A 19,645-nucleotide genomic window follows, 5' to 3' on the forward strand; every position below is an offset into this window, starting at 1 on the left:
CCAGATTTCTACAGCTGCTGTTCACTTCCAAAGTTGGTTGCACTCTATCTCCTTGTAAGAAAACACAGGTTGTAGTGTTCAGGACCATTAGTGGTTTGCTGAGTAAAGTAAGCAGGAACAGTTGTACTTCTTACATGCATCTGTTAATAGTCCAGTTATATTCCAGAAAAGAAGTATAACAAAATTATTGCCCAGCTTTGTTTAGTAGTTGGAGGAGCAGAAGGACGTAACTCCATTTGAAAAAGCAAACTTTTGTTGTATGAGCTAGACATACCGCATGTACGACTTTCTAATGCAAGTTTTCCAACCAAATAAGTGAAGCATTATTTTTAGGATTTGTTGTGAAAATTACCTGCTAATGGTTAAGACTTGTGTTGCAACATGCCACTTTTAAAAATATCAGCTTGTAACCAGTCTGTTTCTGAATCCATGGAGAATAGATTTTGTAGAGGAAAATAATTGGAGGGGAGGGGCATGAAAGACGGTGTCACCATGTGTGAATTCAGTGCTTGTGAAAGCCAGCAGCCTGGCTGAGCCATGGAGCAGAGCTGTTCATATGTAACTGCAAGAATGTGAATAAAAGTGGTTAAGATTTGTCAAATTGTTTATGCTCTTCATCTGTGTAAATCTTGATAGACAGAAAATCGCCTCTGGGAACTGTTAGCTCCTTTTGTGTGTCATTCAGTAAATCACTTGCAGCCTTTATTGTTGCTAGGACTTCTGGGAGGTCCTAATGTATGTTTTTAACAGGATTTGTCATTTTTTTACCATATTTTCTGTTTTGTGCACCTGAAACGCTTCCTCTTCGCTTTTGTCTTAACTGCTTTTTGCTTTATGTAGTGGCGTGTTTTTTTTTGCTTCAGAATGAAATTTAGTTGTCTTCTAACCAGCTAGTTACATAGAATAAATGTAAATAAAAAACATGTGTTTTGTGCCAATGCTTTTATTGCTGAAAATGCATCTTTCCAGTTTGATTCAGGTCAAGCAAAGCTTGATCCTTTGCTTTGAACACAAGACAAATTTGAAAGAGGTTTGGTGGAGCTTTATTTTATTACTCTTAGCATGATTTTGTTTGTTTTAACTGTATTTATGCAGTTCTGCCAGAACCTGGCTGAAACTGTGAGGAACTGAATTCAGAATTGATCTCTTCAGGTTACTCAAAGACTATATGCTGAGGGAGACGAGTTAGAACTGGTCCTTTTTCAAATCTGGCATTTCCTAGCTCCTGAACGTTGTTTAATGAATGTAGAGGTAGCCTTCCTGAGCGCTGCTGTGCAGACCACCCTGGCTGGAGAAGGGGTGTCCTGCGCCCCCGGTTAGCATCAATCAGAAGCGTCTGTAATGGGTGCAGCTGCACCCAAAATGGGTATTGCTCCCTTTGCTAATCTGGACACTGCTACTTTCCCGGGCAGCCTGCAGGGCGGCCTTACCAGAACCTCATCAGTTTCATATACTGAAGATGGACAGAAGCACAGTAGTAGTAGTAATGTAAATAAAACTCTAAATTTTAGTGCATGTTAATGAAGAAATAAAATGTAACTGACCAAGTTGGTGATTTCATTTTTTCATACTGAAGGTTTTTATCATCTTCAGAGACTTTTTCCCAGGAATTCAGGTTTCCATTTGTTTGGGCTTAGTTAGCCTAGAGGTAGAAGCCTTTTGCTTTGGGGTGTTTTTGTTCGTTTGTTTGTTTGGTTTTTTTAATATTTCTCTCCAGACTTTCATGATTGAGTCTGTCTGGAGTCTTGCTGTATCTTCAAATGAAGATCTCTCAGTCGCGGTTTCTTAATTTAAAACACTTGTCGCTAGGGGGCAGGCGTTAATGCTGTTCACGTTGCTTCGCCCTTTGTTGGGGCTTTTATCAGCTACCACTCATGTAGCTACACACTATACGCAGACAAAACAGTGTGGCCTCTATGTAGAAAGTATTTCTTTGACTCATGGAAGAAGTGTGTATCATAGGAAGGTGTTCAGCTATTAAATTTAATCTCTAGGGATGCTGCATTTCTTTCTTCATTCTTTAACCAAATCTTGTGTAATGTTGTGTTCCCCTGAGAACTATTTTTACACTGCCTAGTAGAGACTTCATGAGAAGTAATGTGGTTCTTCACTTTTTTATTCATCTGCTCTGTTCTTTTGTAATGCTTATGTTAAGAATACTAGCTAAGATGCAAGAGAATTACGAAAGGATCGTGAAATCAGTGCTTCCATTAAATAAGCTCTGCCTATTTTTTTTCTTTCTGTTCCTGGTAACTATATAAGTACTTTTGTCCTATGTATGCATGTGAAAGAACTAATTTTCAATCTGTGGCCATCATTTTTTTTGGAAATGTTTAGAGGGACACAAAATTATCTCCTTAACTGATTCTTTTATCTTAAAAACAGCAGAAAAATGTGAAATGCCTACTTTCTGGTCTGTAACATAGTAGTCCAATGTAAAGCATGTGCCTAAATTAAATGTTAAATTGGGAATAGTTGTTGCTGAGATGGCATGCTGTGTATTAATGTTGTTGGCAAAGAGCACAGGCAAAATAAAGAATTTCAACCCGTTTAGGAGAACTTTTTTCATCTTTCTCTGCCAATTTGGTTTTAAAGTTGCGCTCAAGCTCTGTGTTTTTGTTTGTTGTTAAATGCCCTATTTAGTTTTTGAAAGTGTGCCTGTATATTTCTTTTTTGAGTCTGTGGTAAGCATGCCTCTCTGTTTCCTATTAGAGATGGCACAATCGTTTGATTTATTTTCCCACATACCCAGAGTCTGCACAGTCTTTGGGAACCAACTCTGAAGTTCTTCTGTTTTGCTGTGAAGGAGATGTTGATACTTTAGCTTAAATTTCTTATATCTTACTAGAGGAACACTGTAAGCCTTGAAAGTGTCTAAAAAACCAAAATATTAGGAATGTGTCATCCGTTGAAGCAATTGTTCGTCTTTTAAATTAACACAAATGCTTTTAGCTGCTCTGAATAACATTTGTTTCCTTACAGTTGGGATGTTAGTATACTATGTCTTCATGGAAGTATTTTCTTTAAATTGTAAGGAGCAGTCTTATATAAAATACTCCATAGATTTGTAGTAATTTCTATCTTCTTCAGCTGCCTGAGCAAAACAAATACTGCAGTAAACTGTAATTCACTGTAAATGTGTAAAACATTTGCACGTCTGTGCATTATATACTAACAATATATAAATATTTGCATCCACTGTATAGCATGACAGCTCTTCAGCAGTAAAGGAAATAAAGAATACTGCATCCAGATATATTTAGGGGGAAACTTTGGGGGACCTGTAAGATAGTGTTATATTATAGCCAAATTACTAACACTTCCAATGAAAGGAACATGGGACTTTTAAGCAAAAACAGATACAACTGATGTTTACACTGAAGTTTTGTGGTCTTGATTCCATGTGCGTTGGGTCTTTGTTCTCTATCATATAGTGGAAAAATCTAAAGGGGAGTTGGAACCACCAAGCCGTAGATTCATAGCTAAAGTAGAAAGACATTTTCATGTGGTCCAACTGCTTTGGATTCTGAGACTGAGCCATAATTACAACCATTAACTTTTACTACAGATGTGACTCATCACCCTGAGGGCTGCTTTAAGAAACCAGCTGTATGTATAAACCTGTATTTTGCTTTGTAGCATGATGTGCTGGGGCAGAAATGTAAGCATCTTATTACATAAGATGCTAGGTTCAAGGCTGTAGTGGGTGGAGTTCGACAGAGTTCTCCCTGCAGGGGGAAAATACGGAGAAAAATCTCTTAATGTTGAGCTGCTGCAAGAGGCAGAGTAGGTTGGCAAGCTGATAGAACAAGCTGACTCGCAGGCTGCAGTGCCAGCGCAGTTAATTACAGTCCTGCAGGGCTGTAGCAGCTGTGTTACTGTTGCTTTGCCACATGCTATATATATTGTGCTTCCACAAGTACACTGACTTCATTGGAATGGCAGAACATCGATTCTGGCACTGCAACTGCAGTATTCGAGGGGCTATATCCTAGAAGTACAGTACCTAGGAGATTGGGCAGTAACTGTCAAAGCTATGCAGTTACATAGTTTTAACTTTTGAGATGGGAACCATTTACTTCATTTATGTGCTATGCCTAAGCTCAGTCTGGCCTTGTTGTGCGGCTGGAATTTGTATACTGCATGTAATTTGAATGCAGATGTGAGAGGTGCTTTGGAACTTACACGATTATTTACTTGTTATTTGAGATGCTGCAAAAGGATAACATCGTGACTTCATTAGTGTGCTTGCTTTTAGTAAAAAAAAAAAAAAAAAAAAACTATTAAATATAGGAGAGTTTAACCTTACATATGGGATGCACATGATTCTGTAAGTTGAAAATATATCTATGAAGGATGCCTTGCAAAAGCTAAAGTTGAGTTTATTTAAATTGCAACTAGATACACAAGTACAAATGATTAAATACAACATATATGTTATGATTTGTTATGAAAGGTTTTTTAAACAGTTGTTCATAAGTATAGCATGTGCTTTTCCACATTACTGCATGCTTATTTGATTTTTGTGACTCTAGACTACTAATAATGAAAGCATCTTTCACTTAAGATTGTTTATCTTTGTTTGGTTTACTTTCTAAGGTCTCTTTAAATTCAAACATTGTCATATCAATTATTCCCTCAAAAGTGCAATGCGATAGCTAAACCTGAGTCTAATTTGTTCCAGAAGATCTTTCCTTGTGTTCTCGTGTGTCACTGTGGGATTTTTGCTACACTACTTCTGTGGGCTTTAGTCAATCTTTTCAGGTAACCAGTGTGCTGCTTAATAAACGTAAGAAAAACTAGTAAGTAGAGTGTACTGGGAATGGGCTTTCCATCTGTGCATATAAGCATCAAGGCCAAAGTGCAGCATTAAAAACTTCCATTTTCAGTTTTGAATTTTTAAGGGTGTGATTACACTTGGTTGTAATCTGGAAAGTCATTGTATGGTGGTGGGGGTTTTTGGAGGGTATTTTTAAATTTAAAAAAAGGATGGCAAAATCTGGAAGGAGGAAAGATAAGTAACTCCACTGGCTAGGATCTCAGAACCCTGCTGAAATGCCAAGATGAACAATATCTTAAGTTTCCAAATACCAGATGACTAAACCCAGCAAAATGTTGTCTTTTTTTTTTTTTTGTTTACAGTAGGTCTGTAGGAGAAGGCTCATATCTGATAGAAATTCGGGAGCTGTCTAACTAAGGATGTGCTTTACAAATTGTGTGGGAGTCATCCTCAATCCCTTCTGTCTAAAACTTGTAAAAGCTTGGAGGCAATGGCTGCTGCAAAATCCTTCTGTATCTCTGTGAAAATGGAGAAATGCCTGCCTGCATTGTAGGCCTGGTGTAATGGCAGGGTATTTACCACAGTGCTCTACTTGTGGGCTGCTGCGGGATGATGCCAGAATATCACAGCTACTCCAGCTTAACATGAGGTTTATTCTAAGCCAGCACTAGGCAGGTAACTCTGAAGCAAAATTATTCCAGATAACATCCCCGTGAGAAGGTATTCATACTGGTGTCTATAGTGTACTTCTGACACTGGCAGTGTTGCCAAATCATGGCCATCTGTCATCATCTCAGTGTTATTTTTGCTTCTTTCATTTTACCAGACTTCAGTTCACCTGGGTACGGTACATGCCTTATTAACCTGGTTTTCCATACCCATCATCATTTCAGTGTTACTTCTTTTTACCTAAGGGCACAGATGTCATCTCATTGTGCAAGTTGAGGAGTTTTGATCTCTTGCAGACGCACTTGTTCCCTCACTTATGAAATGGTAGCTGCCATTAGTTAGGGTGAGGCAATAACAAAATACTGAAGGAGGTTATAATGTACTTTACAACCTGTTGAAACCAGAATAGATTTCTACCCTAAGAGTCAGCGGCACGTTTCCTATGAAAAAATGATAACTCTTTTTCACTTCTAATTTGCAAGCTTTTCAATAGCAACGCTGTGGGTCTGTTTCTCCTTAGGGGTTGAAACTGCCTTGGGGAAACTTCTGGTGGTGTGCAGTGTTAGATTACGTTAAATCAAAATCAGTGTGATGCTTCAAAATTCCTACGGTGCAGTTACACTTCACAACTTTACAACAAGGCAACCAAGTGCCTCTTAAGCTTGGAGCACAGCATCAGGCAAGGCTAACTAAAATTTGCTTAGAAGAAGTTGGGATTTGGAAGCATAAAACTTGTTGTCTACAAGTTGTGTATAGTTTGCTTGTTTTGCTTGAGCAAACTCTTCCTTTTCCTTTCTTTTTCCTGGCTATATTCTGGTCTACCTCTCTTTCTCTTCTTCCCCATTGTCCCTCCAGTAAAACTTTGGCTGCGCAGGTAATCCGCATGATCTGGTGGGCTTCAGCCTCTGGAGCGGACTTGCTTCAGTGACTAAATTCCTCATACAGATGTGGTCTGCTCATTAACCTGAATGCATAACAGCCTGGAGTCCTCTAAAGAGTTCTGGTCGCGTGTCCTGCTGCGTAATACAGGCTACCAGCTTGCTGGGGTCCATTGCCAGGCCAGAATATGTTCCTATGCAGCTGGGCGTGCCAGTAGTAGATTAGGAAGGGCTTGAAAAGGACAGTGTGTTGGTTTGGTGAGCATCTGCAGCAGACACAGATGGTGTAAAAGGCTTTGTATGTGTAGCATTTTAAGAACAGTGATATATGTTACAAGTTTCCATCTGTACTAGTTAGGAGTTGCATCATGCATTCCTACAGATGCTATACATTTGCTGTTCTCTGTAGGTGTTTGTGTGCAGTGTTGTCTTCAGAATTATCCTATTCTCTTTTGCTCGCTTTGATGCTATTTAAAGTGGTTTTGTGTCATTATTTACTGTGTTATGACCGTGACAAGGTTATTGCATGTCTACATGACATATTAGGTTATTGTCATTCTTCCAGGAAAACACTTTACTTCATGTAGAAGCAATCTATTATTTGAGTTGGTCTTCCAAAATTTTGACGATTTCTGGTAATTGTGTTTTGTTGTGTTTTTTTTTTTCTTCTAGGGGCAAAAAAATCTGTAACTTACAGTGCAAAGAAATTGTATAAAATGACAAAGGGATGGTTAAAGAAGACATCTTGAGTCTTGACACACTGTGTGTGGGTAAATAAATGGTACTTTTTCTCCAAATATTTTTCTGGTGTTGCTTTGCCTACTTAAGAAGGTGAAAGTGCATTTAAGAAGTCAGTTCTAATAATTCCGTGTCCATTTTTACTACTGCCAAAGAAATTTTTGTTACTGGGGAAGGTTTGATGGAAGTAGGGCAAAGGAATTATTATGTAAATACTGAAATTTTCTGTACGTGTAAATCAGATTTTCAAAGAATTTTCAGAAACCTTGAATTTAAAGGATCTATTGTACGTATGAATTAAAGACCAAAGTCACTTATTTTCTATGTAATGATAGCTTTATTTTTGAAAATAACCCCAAGGCTCTTTCAAAATATCCTCTTCCCCAGTTTTAGTTTTCTCAGAGACTTACAGAACTGGAGAGTCCATAGAATTTTAATTAGATATTAAACTGTTCTCTTGAAATATGTTATTTATTTCTCCACTGGCAAGTTCATCTTTAGAATTCTTCTGAAGATGCTAAGTGGGTGCATCTGCAGGTTAGACTTCATGACAAGTAAATTTTTCTCAAATCTGAGACATTCTGAATCAAAAAAAAAAAAATTGACAATGATTTTCAGTCTGGGAAAGTGTGTTTGAAATGAGAAGCTTGTCAGGTATCAGTTCATTTTGTAAAATTTTTATGTTCCTTTCGTGAGACTCAAATGATAACGGCCTAAATCATAGCTAAGTGTTGTCCAAGGTGTCACAGTTGTAAGGAAAGTCATACTGTCATTGATGTTCAGCATTTACTTGTATAGATTTATGAAATGGATTGTTAGGCAGAAGGTTTTATCCAAGTGCTTTAAGAACTGGAATTTTAGAAACAAGAATGTTTGATTCATTGATATTTTTTTCCCGAAAATAATGTCTATAAAGATAAAACTTGTTCACCCTTGCTTAATTAAATAAGCTATGCTGAAGAAGTTGGACTATCCCATAATGTGTTACATGATGCCATTAAAGAATGGAAATTTATGACAGTATTCATGTGTGATGAAATAAATTGGAGCATCTGTTGAAAGTAGAATGCTTTTGGCACTGGCTCAGGTGGATTTGCTAATTTTAGATGTTTTGCTTAATGGAATTTGAGAGAACATTTCATTTCACTTGTGAAAGTATCAACAATTTAAAAAACAAAAACAAAACAAAAAAAGGGGTTAAAAATGGAAATATATCCTTCCTGACTAGCATGTGCTTTTTCTTGTGTATCATGTGGTCCGTAGGGCCATTTCTCAAGCTACACTTTGATTTAATGATCTCACTTTAAAAAACATTATTGGAATGAAATTGGCTGCAGTTTCCAGGGATCAGTTCAAAGCATAATTTTAAGAAAGAAGATAGAAAAAAAATACAATATTTTATTTAATGTGACTCACTAAGGCTTACTTCAATCACAGGGGAACTTTTAAATATCGATTATTTTCAAATGGCAAAAGTTGAATATAGTCAGGAAATAAATTTGTCTGATTTTATTTTCTTGGAAAAGAATACTGATGTTAAATAGTAACTTTCTAAAGTCATAGACCGATTTGTAACATTTCACTGCTTGTTAGCTGATGGTGGATCTAGACTTTGTTAGACCAATCCCCTCACATGTCCATTTTCTGGTATTAGGAGTCTGACTGTCCTGATGGTGCTCTGTTCTCCAGAAGTGACTTAAACTAGAAAATGTATATATGGTACTAGAATTCTATGTTCTTGTTAGTAAGAAGCCGAAGTCCTAGATTTGAAAAAGAATTACATGAAATGGATCTTTGGAATTTAAGCCACTGCTTATATTAAATTAACCTTGGGTTTTGGCTAGGTTTTTTTGTTTGCACGATGAGGTTCCTTTTTGGACCATCTAGAAATGTTTTATACAAAATATACCATATCCACCTTAAAATTAAATTCACATGCAGGGACAACGTGAAATAGTCAAATGTTTTCATACATTTCAGCTCTAGTAAAAGGAAACCTGAAATCAGATATTGACTTACTTAGGTGTATGTTCAGTGGAAAATTCGTAAGAACAGAGAGTGCTGATCCCAGTGTTAGAAACACACCCTGACAGATACAAGGCTTTTGGACAGAGGAACAGCATGAGAGAGAATTCAGGAGGGAGTCAAGGCTTTTTGAATGAAGTAGCTACCAGGTAAGAAGGGCAATGCCGTCAGAACTGCTGGATAGAGACATCTAATGAGGTAACAACTTTTATTTTTTGTCCCAAATGAAGTACTCTGGAGTAAGTTGCATATGGGCAGAAGCATGGACAACAGACCAATTCTATTTATTTATTTTGAGGAGGAGTGAGGGGGAATAATCTACTGGAAGTCTTAAGATACAAAAAATAAATAAATTGAAAACTGAAATTGACAGCATATAATGTGTCAACTCCTGCTTAGCCTCTAAAAAGGATTTGTTTTTGACAAACTCAATGAGAACTTTTTAGTGAAATTTATATTTTTCTGTGTGTGTGTGAATTCTGTTCTTGTAGTTGACCTTTGGAAAATAAATATTGAAAGTAGAAAAACACAAGTTGATTTTGTTTTTAAAAATGCTTGTTGCTGCACACTGGATTGTTAGAAAATTATTCCATGTACTGGATACCTGACCAGATAATTAAGGCTAAAAACTAAAACGGTGTTCAAAATTTTGTCTCATTTATCTCCTCTTTGTCTGTAACCGCAAATGTAACTATTGCGTTTTTGTAATTCTCGTTCCATCGAGGATCTGAGCTTTCCTAGGTGCAGTACAGAAATGAACAAAGTGAAAGAAAAAACAAAGGAGCATCTGTAGTGCACAATTAAAGCAGAAACTGGCCCACAGAATGAATAAGCAATATGACCAAATTCAAAAGCTGTCAGTGACAAAACTAGATGCTTTTACCTTTAACATGCTCATTCCTTCCTTCTGTAATGGTACAATTTCATGAAGTTTTACATCACGGGCCATATTGGGAAGTATTATCATTGGACAAAACCTTCCTGACTGTTTTTTTTTCTTTTTCTCCATGAGAATGCAAGGATGGGGCTTTTTAAAACCTGGTTAAAAAACAGTACCACAGGATGTGAAACCACTAACTCATAAATTATAATTGCTTCAAGCACTGGTTGAGAGAGATCGTGTGTCATAAGATTGCCCAACATCTGGTTGAGAATTCTTACTAGCAGAGCATTTAGTCACATGCTTGACTTAAAATGCATACATACCTGCCATTGCTAAATAGGTATTTAATTTCCTTTTTGAGACTTTACAGAAACATACTTGAACCTACAGAAGTAAAAAAAAATTAAAAATCCGTGTGATGTATCAGTACAGCTGGATGTTCCTGAACCCTTTGGGATATGGCTGCAGTGTGAAGGCTGAATTTTAACAGCTTGTACACTTAAGTGGCTTTTACTCGTTACCTTGAGGTTGTGGCTGTTTGTTGTTTATCAAGATAGGTGCATACCTCTCTAAGGTACCCTGAGCTTTAAATAGAAAATCCTATGAGGGTATCTTGCATCCTAAGAGGCTCAGTGCTTCTTAAACACTGTTAATTTTCTCACTGCTAAGTTTGAGGATGAGCAGCAGCTAAATGTGGAGTTGTAACAGCATTTCATTGTTTAAAAAATTCCATGGAAGCATTTAAGAGAACAGCTTTCCTTTAAAACCATCCACAATACAATTAAATATTATGCTTTGAATATAAGATGAATTACAATACAATTAAATATTAGGTTTTGAATATAAGATGAATTTAAAAGTTGTTACGGTGTTTCAGAAGGTGCCTGCTACTGAAATGGTGGTTCAGAACATTCAAAGTCAATTACAGGTCAGTCTGATAGGTGAGGATGAGTTGACCTCAGCTGCTGTAGTGCAACAGCTATCTTGATTCAGAACCTTGCTAGCTAAGCAAGGGCATTTAAACAAGAAATAGTGTTCTCTTAGAAAAGTGAGGAATGCGCTGCTTGCCATTCAGCAGTTAATTAAACATTATGTGCAACAGATGCTGTACAGCATCAGACCCTCGCAACCTTTACACTGTTTGTTGCACTGCTGGCGGATTGGTCTTTCACTGTACAGGTGTTACTTTACTGCAGAGCTTGCCTGTAATCCGAGCTGGCCGTGTTTGTCTTACCGGGATGAAATACCCACTGCCTATCTTGATTTGGCTTTGTGAACTTTCTTTGTGTGCAGCAATATAATTGGTCATTTCATGCTCTTTGGAGAGAGTTTTGCAAATCCCAGTTTAATAGTTCCTAGTTTACTCCATCTGTTGATACACTGCCAGTATTCAAGTCTGTGCAGTAAATCTTTGTGAGACTTAAAGTTCTTCCTCATCATCCATATAGGCTGAAATCTTAAACTGTATTCTGTTCTGTAAATCATTTATCTCCGTGCTTTTTAAAAAGTGGCCTACCTTTCCCCTTGAGGCCATTGGTCTTGAATGTATTTATTTTTTTGGCAGAGAGCCATGAATGAATCATAGCCTAGAGCAGTGTACAGTCTGAACTCCTCTCTATTGTTAATATAAAATACTTTATGCAGTTGTTACAACGTTTTGCTATGTAAAACTTTTAAGAGAAGAGAGATTGATTTCAGACATGCTAGTTGCTTTTGAAGTTCCCCAACAGTATGTGGAAATGATTTCTTATGGTCGTGCAGCTGTAATCCACTAAAATAACTAGTGATTGTTGCACGGGAAGTTAATACATGAGAATGGTACTGACTCTTTGTCGCAGTGAAGTGTGTTTGTTCTTCCACAAAAAATAGTCACATTAGCTTTTCATTCCATTTGTAACTTTCCTGTTTATACCTTCCTGCTCTATTTTCATACTGCTTTATTGTTTTATTGTTTCTCTTCTTGATTTAATTCACAAGACTTTTATTCAGTTCTTCAGACATCCCTCTTTTCTGTTTTGGCCATTCCACTGTGGATATTGTTTCATCTCCATCCCCTTTCTTTCTGTGTAGCAGTGCTTTCATTAAAGGTAACCAAGGATGTCTTGATTTTTTTAAAAGGATTCTTTGTAATGAAGAGCCTGGACCCAATCAAAGTACGAAGGATTACCAAAGGTGAGTTGGCACTGCTGGCCTAGCTGACTCTGAGGTCAACAGTGCCAGTGAGGTATAACTCTATCTCATGCTTCAGAAGGAGTAAACTACATGACACAGGATAAATCAAAGATTGACTGCATACGTAATCCAGAGATTTTGGTTTCTACTTCTGCTTACAGTCTTTAATCTTGATGTTGAGTTCCTTTATTAACTTGCCTGTAGTTGTAAGCAACCCATTTGACTAGCATTAAGAGGTTTGGCTGTTCCTAAAGTTAAGACCTGGGGAGTGCATAAAACTGGCAGTGCTACACAAGATAACTTCCTCCATCAATGCTTGCAAGGTGTGTTCTTTATCATGTGTGTGTTTCCCCATTTTCCAAGTATTTGACTGGTGAGTTCCTCCAGGTGGCTGGCTGTATGACCCTTCAAATACCAGCTATACCGAATGCACCTGACTTTGTTTTAACCGTGGAGATGGTATTTCTCACCTGTGCTTCAGTGTGATTTCTCTTTAGATTTGGTTCACCTTGAGTGTGAGTGAATGTGACTAGCAGATGGAGTGCAACAGCTGCAACCTTATCATAAAGGAGGTGCCTCTAGGTAGCACGCAGCTGAACAGGTGTGACTCGTTTCTGTTACAGAGCTGGACTCTTACAGTATCCCACTGCTTTCATCAGAACAAACATTTGGAACCAATGTCTCTGCCAAGCTGGGGAGATATGCTTGTGTCGTACTCCACGCGGTATTCCTGTGTGGCTTAGGGAACTGAACTGTAAGGTCCATGTTTTTTTTAAAGTGATTGAGGAGGTAATGCTAGAGCCTGTTCCGCCTTGGGAAACTTTAGAACAAACATAGCACTTGGTGAGTATCCAGTAGGGGGGGATCCAACCAGGGTTGTGACTCATGCCTTTTCCCAGCAATTAATTTAAAAATAGAATTGAAATTGAAATATGCTTTGAAGGTCAGAATGTCAGGTCAGTGTGTGTGTCTGATGGTTTTTAATGGGTAAGGTGTTCACAGAGGACAAAACATTCTTCATTTTCAAGGTCACTTCTGCTGAACGTATATTCTGAATGTGTAGACAATTGCCTTTGTATTATGTACCCCAGGAGGGAGAGACATTACCTTTGTGTAGTTATTTTCTAGTATGTTTTTTGGTTTGAGTAAACAGCTGCTCTCTGCAAAATTTTATGAAAGCAGAGTGTCAAGTGACCTTATTTACCTGTGTGCTTTAGATTTTTATCTAGAGACTGTTGTTAACTGATCCTGAACTTAATGACTACTTTAGGAAAGAGGCTGTAAGCATTTTACTCCTGCATATTTTAACATCTTATTTAGACTTTATCAGTTTTTTAATGTGTCTAATTTCACAAGTTTTAGTATATGACCATGAAGCTTCAGACTATACGTTCTGAAACTGTTCATATGAAAACATGTATTTATTACATGTTTAAGACTAGTCTAAGAACGTAGGTGTCATTTTTACCTTCAGAATCCAGCATTCCACCAAAACCTTTTTATCCATGGTGGGTAACTATTTTGACAATCAAGCATGTTCTGAGAAAATGAATGTCATGCAGCTGCAAAGACCAATACTCTGATGTTTGAAACTTTGTGCAAATGTAATGGTTTTAGAGGGTTCTTCCTGCTTTTAAATTTGAATAGAATTTGATTGTTAGCAGTTGCAACCATAAGGGATTGTCTTAAAAAATATATAAATAAATAATTTGGATATAACGCTATCTTCTGGTAGCTTCATGTACCTTTGCTGTATCATGAGGCCTTCTTTGAAAGACCTGAGCCTGATGTTTAAGACATCTATTCTATTAAACAAGCTAAGTAAATAGTTTAGTTGAATGTCTTATTTTAGCTGTATTGAATTCATTTTTATTACTTCTCTCACGTGGAGTCTTTCTAGCTCTATGGTATACTTGGTAAATTTGAAAGCTTGTGTTCCCACAGAGTGGATTTTTTTAATCTCTGCCTCCTGCCAAAGTTTCTCCAAATCTCCTATTTTAAAATTAGTAGTGAAACATGAGAAGAAGGCATTATGTGTGTGTGTGTGTGTGTAGTTTTTTTCCTTAATGTTGCCATCCTCAAATTATCTTGCTTTTATGCAGTGATGAAGTGTCTGGCTCACTCCCTGTAAAGACGAATGAGAGCCAAGAAGTTAGTAGCTTCTTTGAATGCCTTGAGAAGTGGTGCAGCATTGGGGGAAGAGCTGAGTAAAGCAGCCTACCAGTGTTTGTCTCATGACCTTGTTGCAGTGCTTTGGCATTACAGTCTGAGGCAAGGCCTTTTAAAACCGAACTATTTTCGTACTGAAGTCTTGACTATCTCTTTCCTTTCATTGCCTCTCAAGTCTGGCATTGAGGTATACATCCTAAATTAGGAGACTTTGCATGTTCTGCACACTCATGGCTAGCTCTGACCGTGCATTCTTGGTTTAATTGTTTAAATAATTCATCTGTGTTCCTTGCCTAGCTTTTTTTTAAAGTAATTTCAGCAGGAATCTTTGCAATTTGAAAATGAGTGTAAACCATTTTGAAAAACAATAAAAACAAACAAAAACTAGGATCCCATGCCCTTCTATTTTCCTGAGTGTATGGCTAAAATAAAAACAATGTCTGATGTTCCACTTGGCAGCACAGCTGCCCAAGTGGTACCCTGCCAGCCCTGTCCCTGGTAAGCCCAGAGAGCTGTGCTGAGGTCACCTGCACCCTTCAGGAAGCTGCACTGAAATCACAGTGATAAGGGCACATCTGTAAGCCTGAAGAGAAAGCCTAATTGCTCTGATGGGTTAAGTGATCTTAGTCTAGAATTTGCTGGTCAATAAGAATTTCAAGTCCTCAGTAATCACCAAGACCAGACAGTAGACTATAAGGTTGGCACAGAGCAACAGTATGAAAGTTGGCGCAGGAAGTCTCATCCAACAAATGTGACTAAACTTGACTCCTCAGGTGTGATTCCGTAAAGTATTTCGAGCTGATATTTTTCAGGGTAGGTGGGGTCAAAAGAGCTTTAGACAGACACAGTCTTTTGATGTTCATTTAGGCAGGCATTTTACTTTTGTCCATTGACTTACTACTGGTGTCTGGTTTAGAAACAATCCCAGTGACTAAATAACTTTTTCTTACAGTTTTGTAATATATGTGAATTATGTAGTTTACAGTGAGTTAGTAGGCAAACTCTTAAAGTAATTTTGCATCTAATCATGAAATGCAACCTGTTCATTATTTTAATGATCTCAGTTACACTAAAATTTCTTCCTTCCTATGTGAAAGTTAGGGCAGAAACCTAGTAGGAAGGTAAATCTATTGCATGAATGTGTTCTCTGCACAAGAAGAGGAGTAGAATCGGGAAAAATATGCAATGGATTATTCTGAATATTTAACTACATCTGTGCATCACTGATTACGCTGAACTTTCTTTTATGCTCAGTTTGTCACTCAAAATATTGCAGTTGTGGTCATTTTATTGGTGTTAATGAACTTTAACAATAAACCTTTACAAATTAAAACTAGTAGGTTAATTCTGAAGGGTGCTTTAATTTGTTAATATGACACTCCTATTTCTGCCTAGCTATCTCGTCTTCCTTCACCTTATGGGAATCACTATAGGGTAGAATCTTCCTCTTCTCTAGAACAAAGCACACAAAAGTACCTGTGGTTAAATGTTCTGAAACAGGAGTTAGAGGTGCTCGTATTTCTGTTCATCTCTGAAAGTATCTTACTGTTTGCTTGAAGATTATGCTGCTGTTATGACCCTGCTCCAGCTGAAATTATACTGTCTCTTTTAATCTTCCCTTGGATGACGGGGCAGACAATTATGAAGAGGGCAAGCTTTGTCTTGAAGCAGGTAATAAATAACCAACTCCATCAACTTACAGTTTGGATCAACTTGTCTGTCTGGAATTACTGCTATTGAACACATTATGGTTTAATGAAATAATAAACTATCTTCAAAAAAATTTAAAGTGACTTACATGGTACATTGTTTTGGATCTGGGTGTGTTTTTATGTAAGGTAGCTTTGAGGTGCAGTGCAAACAAATCCAGACTTCTACAGGGAAGAGTTTTAGATTCAGTTTAGCAGTATTAGCGGTGAAGAAAAAAATGTTTGCTTGTGAGGCTATGTAATTTGTTTTTGATAAATGTATTTTGGGATGATTTTAAAAGCTATTTTCATTTGTAAAATTAACATTTTATTAAAAGATGTGAATAGATGGAGCTATGCATTGTAACTGTACTGGCAGATGTTTTGAAGTAATGACATACTTTATTAAGCCTGCAATATATATCTCTCTGTATAATGTTTTGTTACAGCTTTACAAGAAGCGTGTGCTTTGTGGCACAAACTTAATCATCTTTCTACATAGTTTCTATTAATATATCTTACATTTCTCTTCGGACTTAAGATAACTTCGTGTCTTTTCGTGTTGTTACAAAAGTATCTGTATTGCTGCTGTTTGAAGGAGGAAAAAAAAGGCAACAACAACAAAAAAACTGAAATTGCAGCAAGAAACTGGAAGAATGAAGGTAATTCCTCTTTCACATAGAGTTAATACCAGCTGGAAAATTACTGCATTCTGTGGACATCTAAAGAAAAAAGCACCATCTCTTTGTACCTTTAGAGTTGTACTGGTAATTGATGCAACGCAACATGTGCCCCCTGCTGCTAGTCTTAAGAGCTGAAATCACTTGAAAATAGAGTAGCAAAACAGGTCTGAGCCTCATTCCACATTGAGTGTCCCTATCTAGTTGACACGGATGTTGTTCACAATAGTAGGGCATATTGCTGCTGCGGTCCATGTGTAGGGAGATGCTTGCCCAAGGCATTTTTGACCAACTGTTGTTATAGTGGAAATATTTTCTTAGTTGGTCATGGAACAGATGTCAGGCTTAATCTCAATAATAATTACAAGATTATTGGCAGAGTAAGGTCTGCAGAACTAGAACATCAAATCTCCCTATTGACTGCAACTAGGCTTGATGTAATACTTTCTTTTTTTCCCCACTCTGATTTCAGGTTCTTTCCATACTTGATCTTAAAATAAAATAATAATAATAAACTCTTAAGATACTTAACAATGTAACCGCTCAAAGAAAGTTCTCAAAATGTACCTAGAAATTAGCTAGCAGGTGGTGTTGCTCACGAAATGTGTGTGTGTTTTCTGTGAAACGGAGCTGATTCTATGTGCGGCGGGCTCAGGGCCCGTGAGATGTTACACAAGTTCTGCGTAGCAAATCCTTGGTTGATAAGTGTCCTCCACAGCAGGAAGCCTAGGGGACACTGCCATGCTGGAATGCGCATTCATAGCTTTGGAATCAGTTCTGTATTCGTGGCTGCTGGTTCTTCCCAGCCTGCAGATGTGCCATAGTATCACACCTCAGCTGGCAGCTTGCAGTCCTTGGTCGCTGTCCTGGCTCTGTCAGGCAATGGTAAGTCTTCCATTGGTTATACTTCATGGAGTAGAGAAAGAGTACTGGGTATCATTTTGCTGGAACTTCACATTCTCTCCCCCCCCAGTTATCACTTTTCAGTGATTAAATAGACATGTGGAACAGGTGTTTGTTCAACTGGAGCCTGTTTGAGGATTTGAGTCACACCTTACGCTCTCTACCTGGCTGCCTAAATTTGGACTGAAGTCTTTTTGTTTTAGTTCAGGTGCAAACCCGCAGCTATCTCGGTCAGTTTTGGTTTCAGCAAAGTATGTTTTTTTGTTGGCATCTGAGTCAGCAAAGAGCCTTTGATATCATTCACTTGTAAAGTATGTGCAAAATGAAAAACAAATTGTAACACCCAAGCAAGCCAAAATATGGTTCATCAAACGAGATTGTTTTTGATTTACTAATCTGTGAATTTGCCTTTTAAACAGCTTGGCTAAGCATTAGCATGTGTTGCGTTCAGCAGCTTCAACAAGGTTTTTTTATGGCTTGATAGCTGTTAAGATTTTTTTTGGTGATTTTACAGCATTTGACAATTTGCTTTTTTTCCCCCCCCCCCAACAAATGCTGATGCTTACCTTCAGTGTGGAACCCATCTATACTAGCAGTGTTTGTATGGAAATGCGTAGGGTCATCTTTCCCAGAAAGCTCAGACTTCTTAGAGGTTTAATAGTTATCCATCCCATTCTAAAACTTTTGCTGGGAGCTGTAATAGCATTTCCAAAGGATCAAAAGCTGTTTTGACCTCTACTTTTTAATGCTGCTCCTCATCCCAGGAGCCCTGTCTCTTTAAACAAAGAAACCCTGCCTACCTCTTTCCCTCCAGCAGTTGTAAACAGGAGCAGCAAACTTTTTTCTTGAAGATACATATTAAAAAGGTTTGTAATTAGTCTACAGCAATTCATCCTCGTGATACTTAATGTCTATTTCAGATCTTTGCTCAGTGCCTGTGGTTTTGTTTTCCCTACTTCAAAGTGTTTTTCTTGTTTAGTGTTTTCTCTAATAATTTTCACATTGCTATCTTGAGTACCATTTTTCCAGAAATTAGATCATAAAACTCTTGTTCTTCCTGGTAAAGAAAATATTTTCCAGTCCATTAATAAAATATCAACTTAAAAAAAAAATAAAAACACTATAAATGTTTCCCTATATTGTTATAAATACAGTAGATTAAGAGTTTAAGAAATGTATAAAATAATGTTTATGATGATATTGTTAGGCATTTTGCCTTTCACTTTTTTAGCAACTGAAGCCATTCTGTTAGATACACTAAGTGTGTTGAGTCTGAGTCTGGATTTCATTTAGCGTTTGGAATGCATTTCTGGCTGCCTTTGGATGGCCCTGAGATTGCATGACCTGTCCTTGCAAGGATATGAAAATACTTCAATATCAGTTATTCTTGCATGATTTTGATAAATTTTAAAATTAGAACTGGAGAGCACAGACGACCTGTCATGGATTCTGAATCCTTCAGGGAATCGAGACACGGTGTGGGGATTCACCTCTGCCTGTTCCCCTCCATGCAGCCTCCCCACACCGCTTGGCTGGCCTTCTGCTTTGGCTGCCTCGTTGTGTAAATGTGGGAGCTGTGCTCCCTCCACTCCTTCAGACATAAATCCCAGTTTCAGGATCTAAAATAAACTTTGGTGCGTCTTAGTACTTTTTTCCTTCAGTGAAGAAGTACAGCTGTGCTGCCATTTATATAGTTATGCATGTATTAGCACAAGTGTTTGTCACGCTGAGAGAAGGGAGGAGGAGCTGAGTAAGATAGCACGAACAGGATTGTATAGAGACGTTTTGTATTTCTGCTCTCCTGTGTTCTTCTCAGGTCCCACCACAACTCTGCAGCTGGGGTCCTGGAGTGGGCTTGGGTTGATTTGTCCTTGCCTCTCCCTTTGCCATGGGCTGTAAGAGCCATGTGAAGAAACCTCAGTTCCTTCCGGCATTGTGAAGGTGAGAATCTAGCGTTCATGGACCTAATACTTTGGAGGATGGCTGACGTTCACAATGGGCAACACAGCAGGAGTACGGTGCTTTTCCATACCTCCTCCCTCCCTGCAACTCGTGCAAGC

At 37.8% G+C, this 19,645-nt stretch overlaps 1 protein-coding gene across 9 annotated transcripts in view; it reads left to right on the forward strand.

Moving 5' to 3' along the window:
* Positions 1 to 19,645, forward strand: part of TAMM41 (TAM41 mitochondrial translocator assembly and maintenance homolog) — a 130,512-nt gene that overhangs the window by 17,071 nt on the left and 93,796 nt on the right. The window contains exons 8-9 of one of the 9 annotated variants that reach the window (XM_083796573.1): positions 12,092 to 12,145; positions 12,769 to 19,526. In XM_083796573.1, the coding sequence (XP_083652699.1) occupies positions 12,092 to 12,145; positions 12,769 to 12,896 (182 nt within the window). In that variant the 3' untranslated portion in view covers positions 12,897 to 19,526. Of the gene's footprint in view, positions 1 to 4; positions 4,281 to 6,999; positions 8,130 to 9,088; positions 9,623 to 12,091; positions 12,146 to 12,768; positions 19,527 to 19,645 lie in introns of those variants that run through there. The other 8 variants (XM_083796578.1, XM_083796579.1, XM_083796580.1 and 5 more) reach the window with 8 other exon arrangements.

This window comes from Anser anser, assembly GCF_964211835.1.
Source record: "Anser anser genome assembly, chromosome: 12".
Lineage (NCBI taxonomy): Eukaryota > Metazoa > Chordata > Aves > Anseriformes > Anatidae > Anser > Anser anser.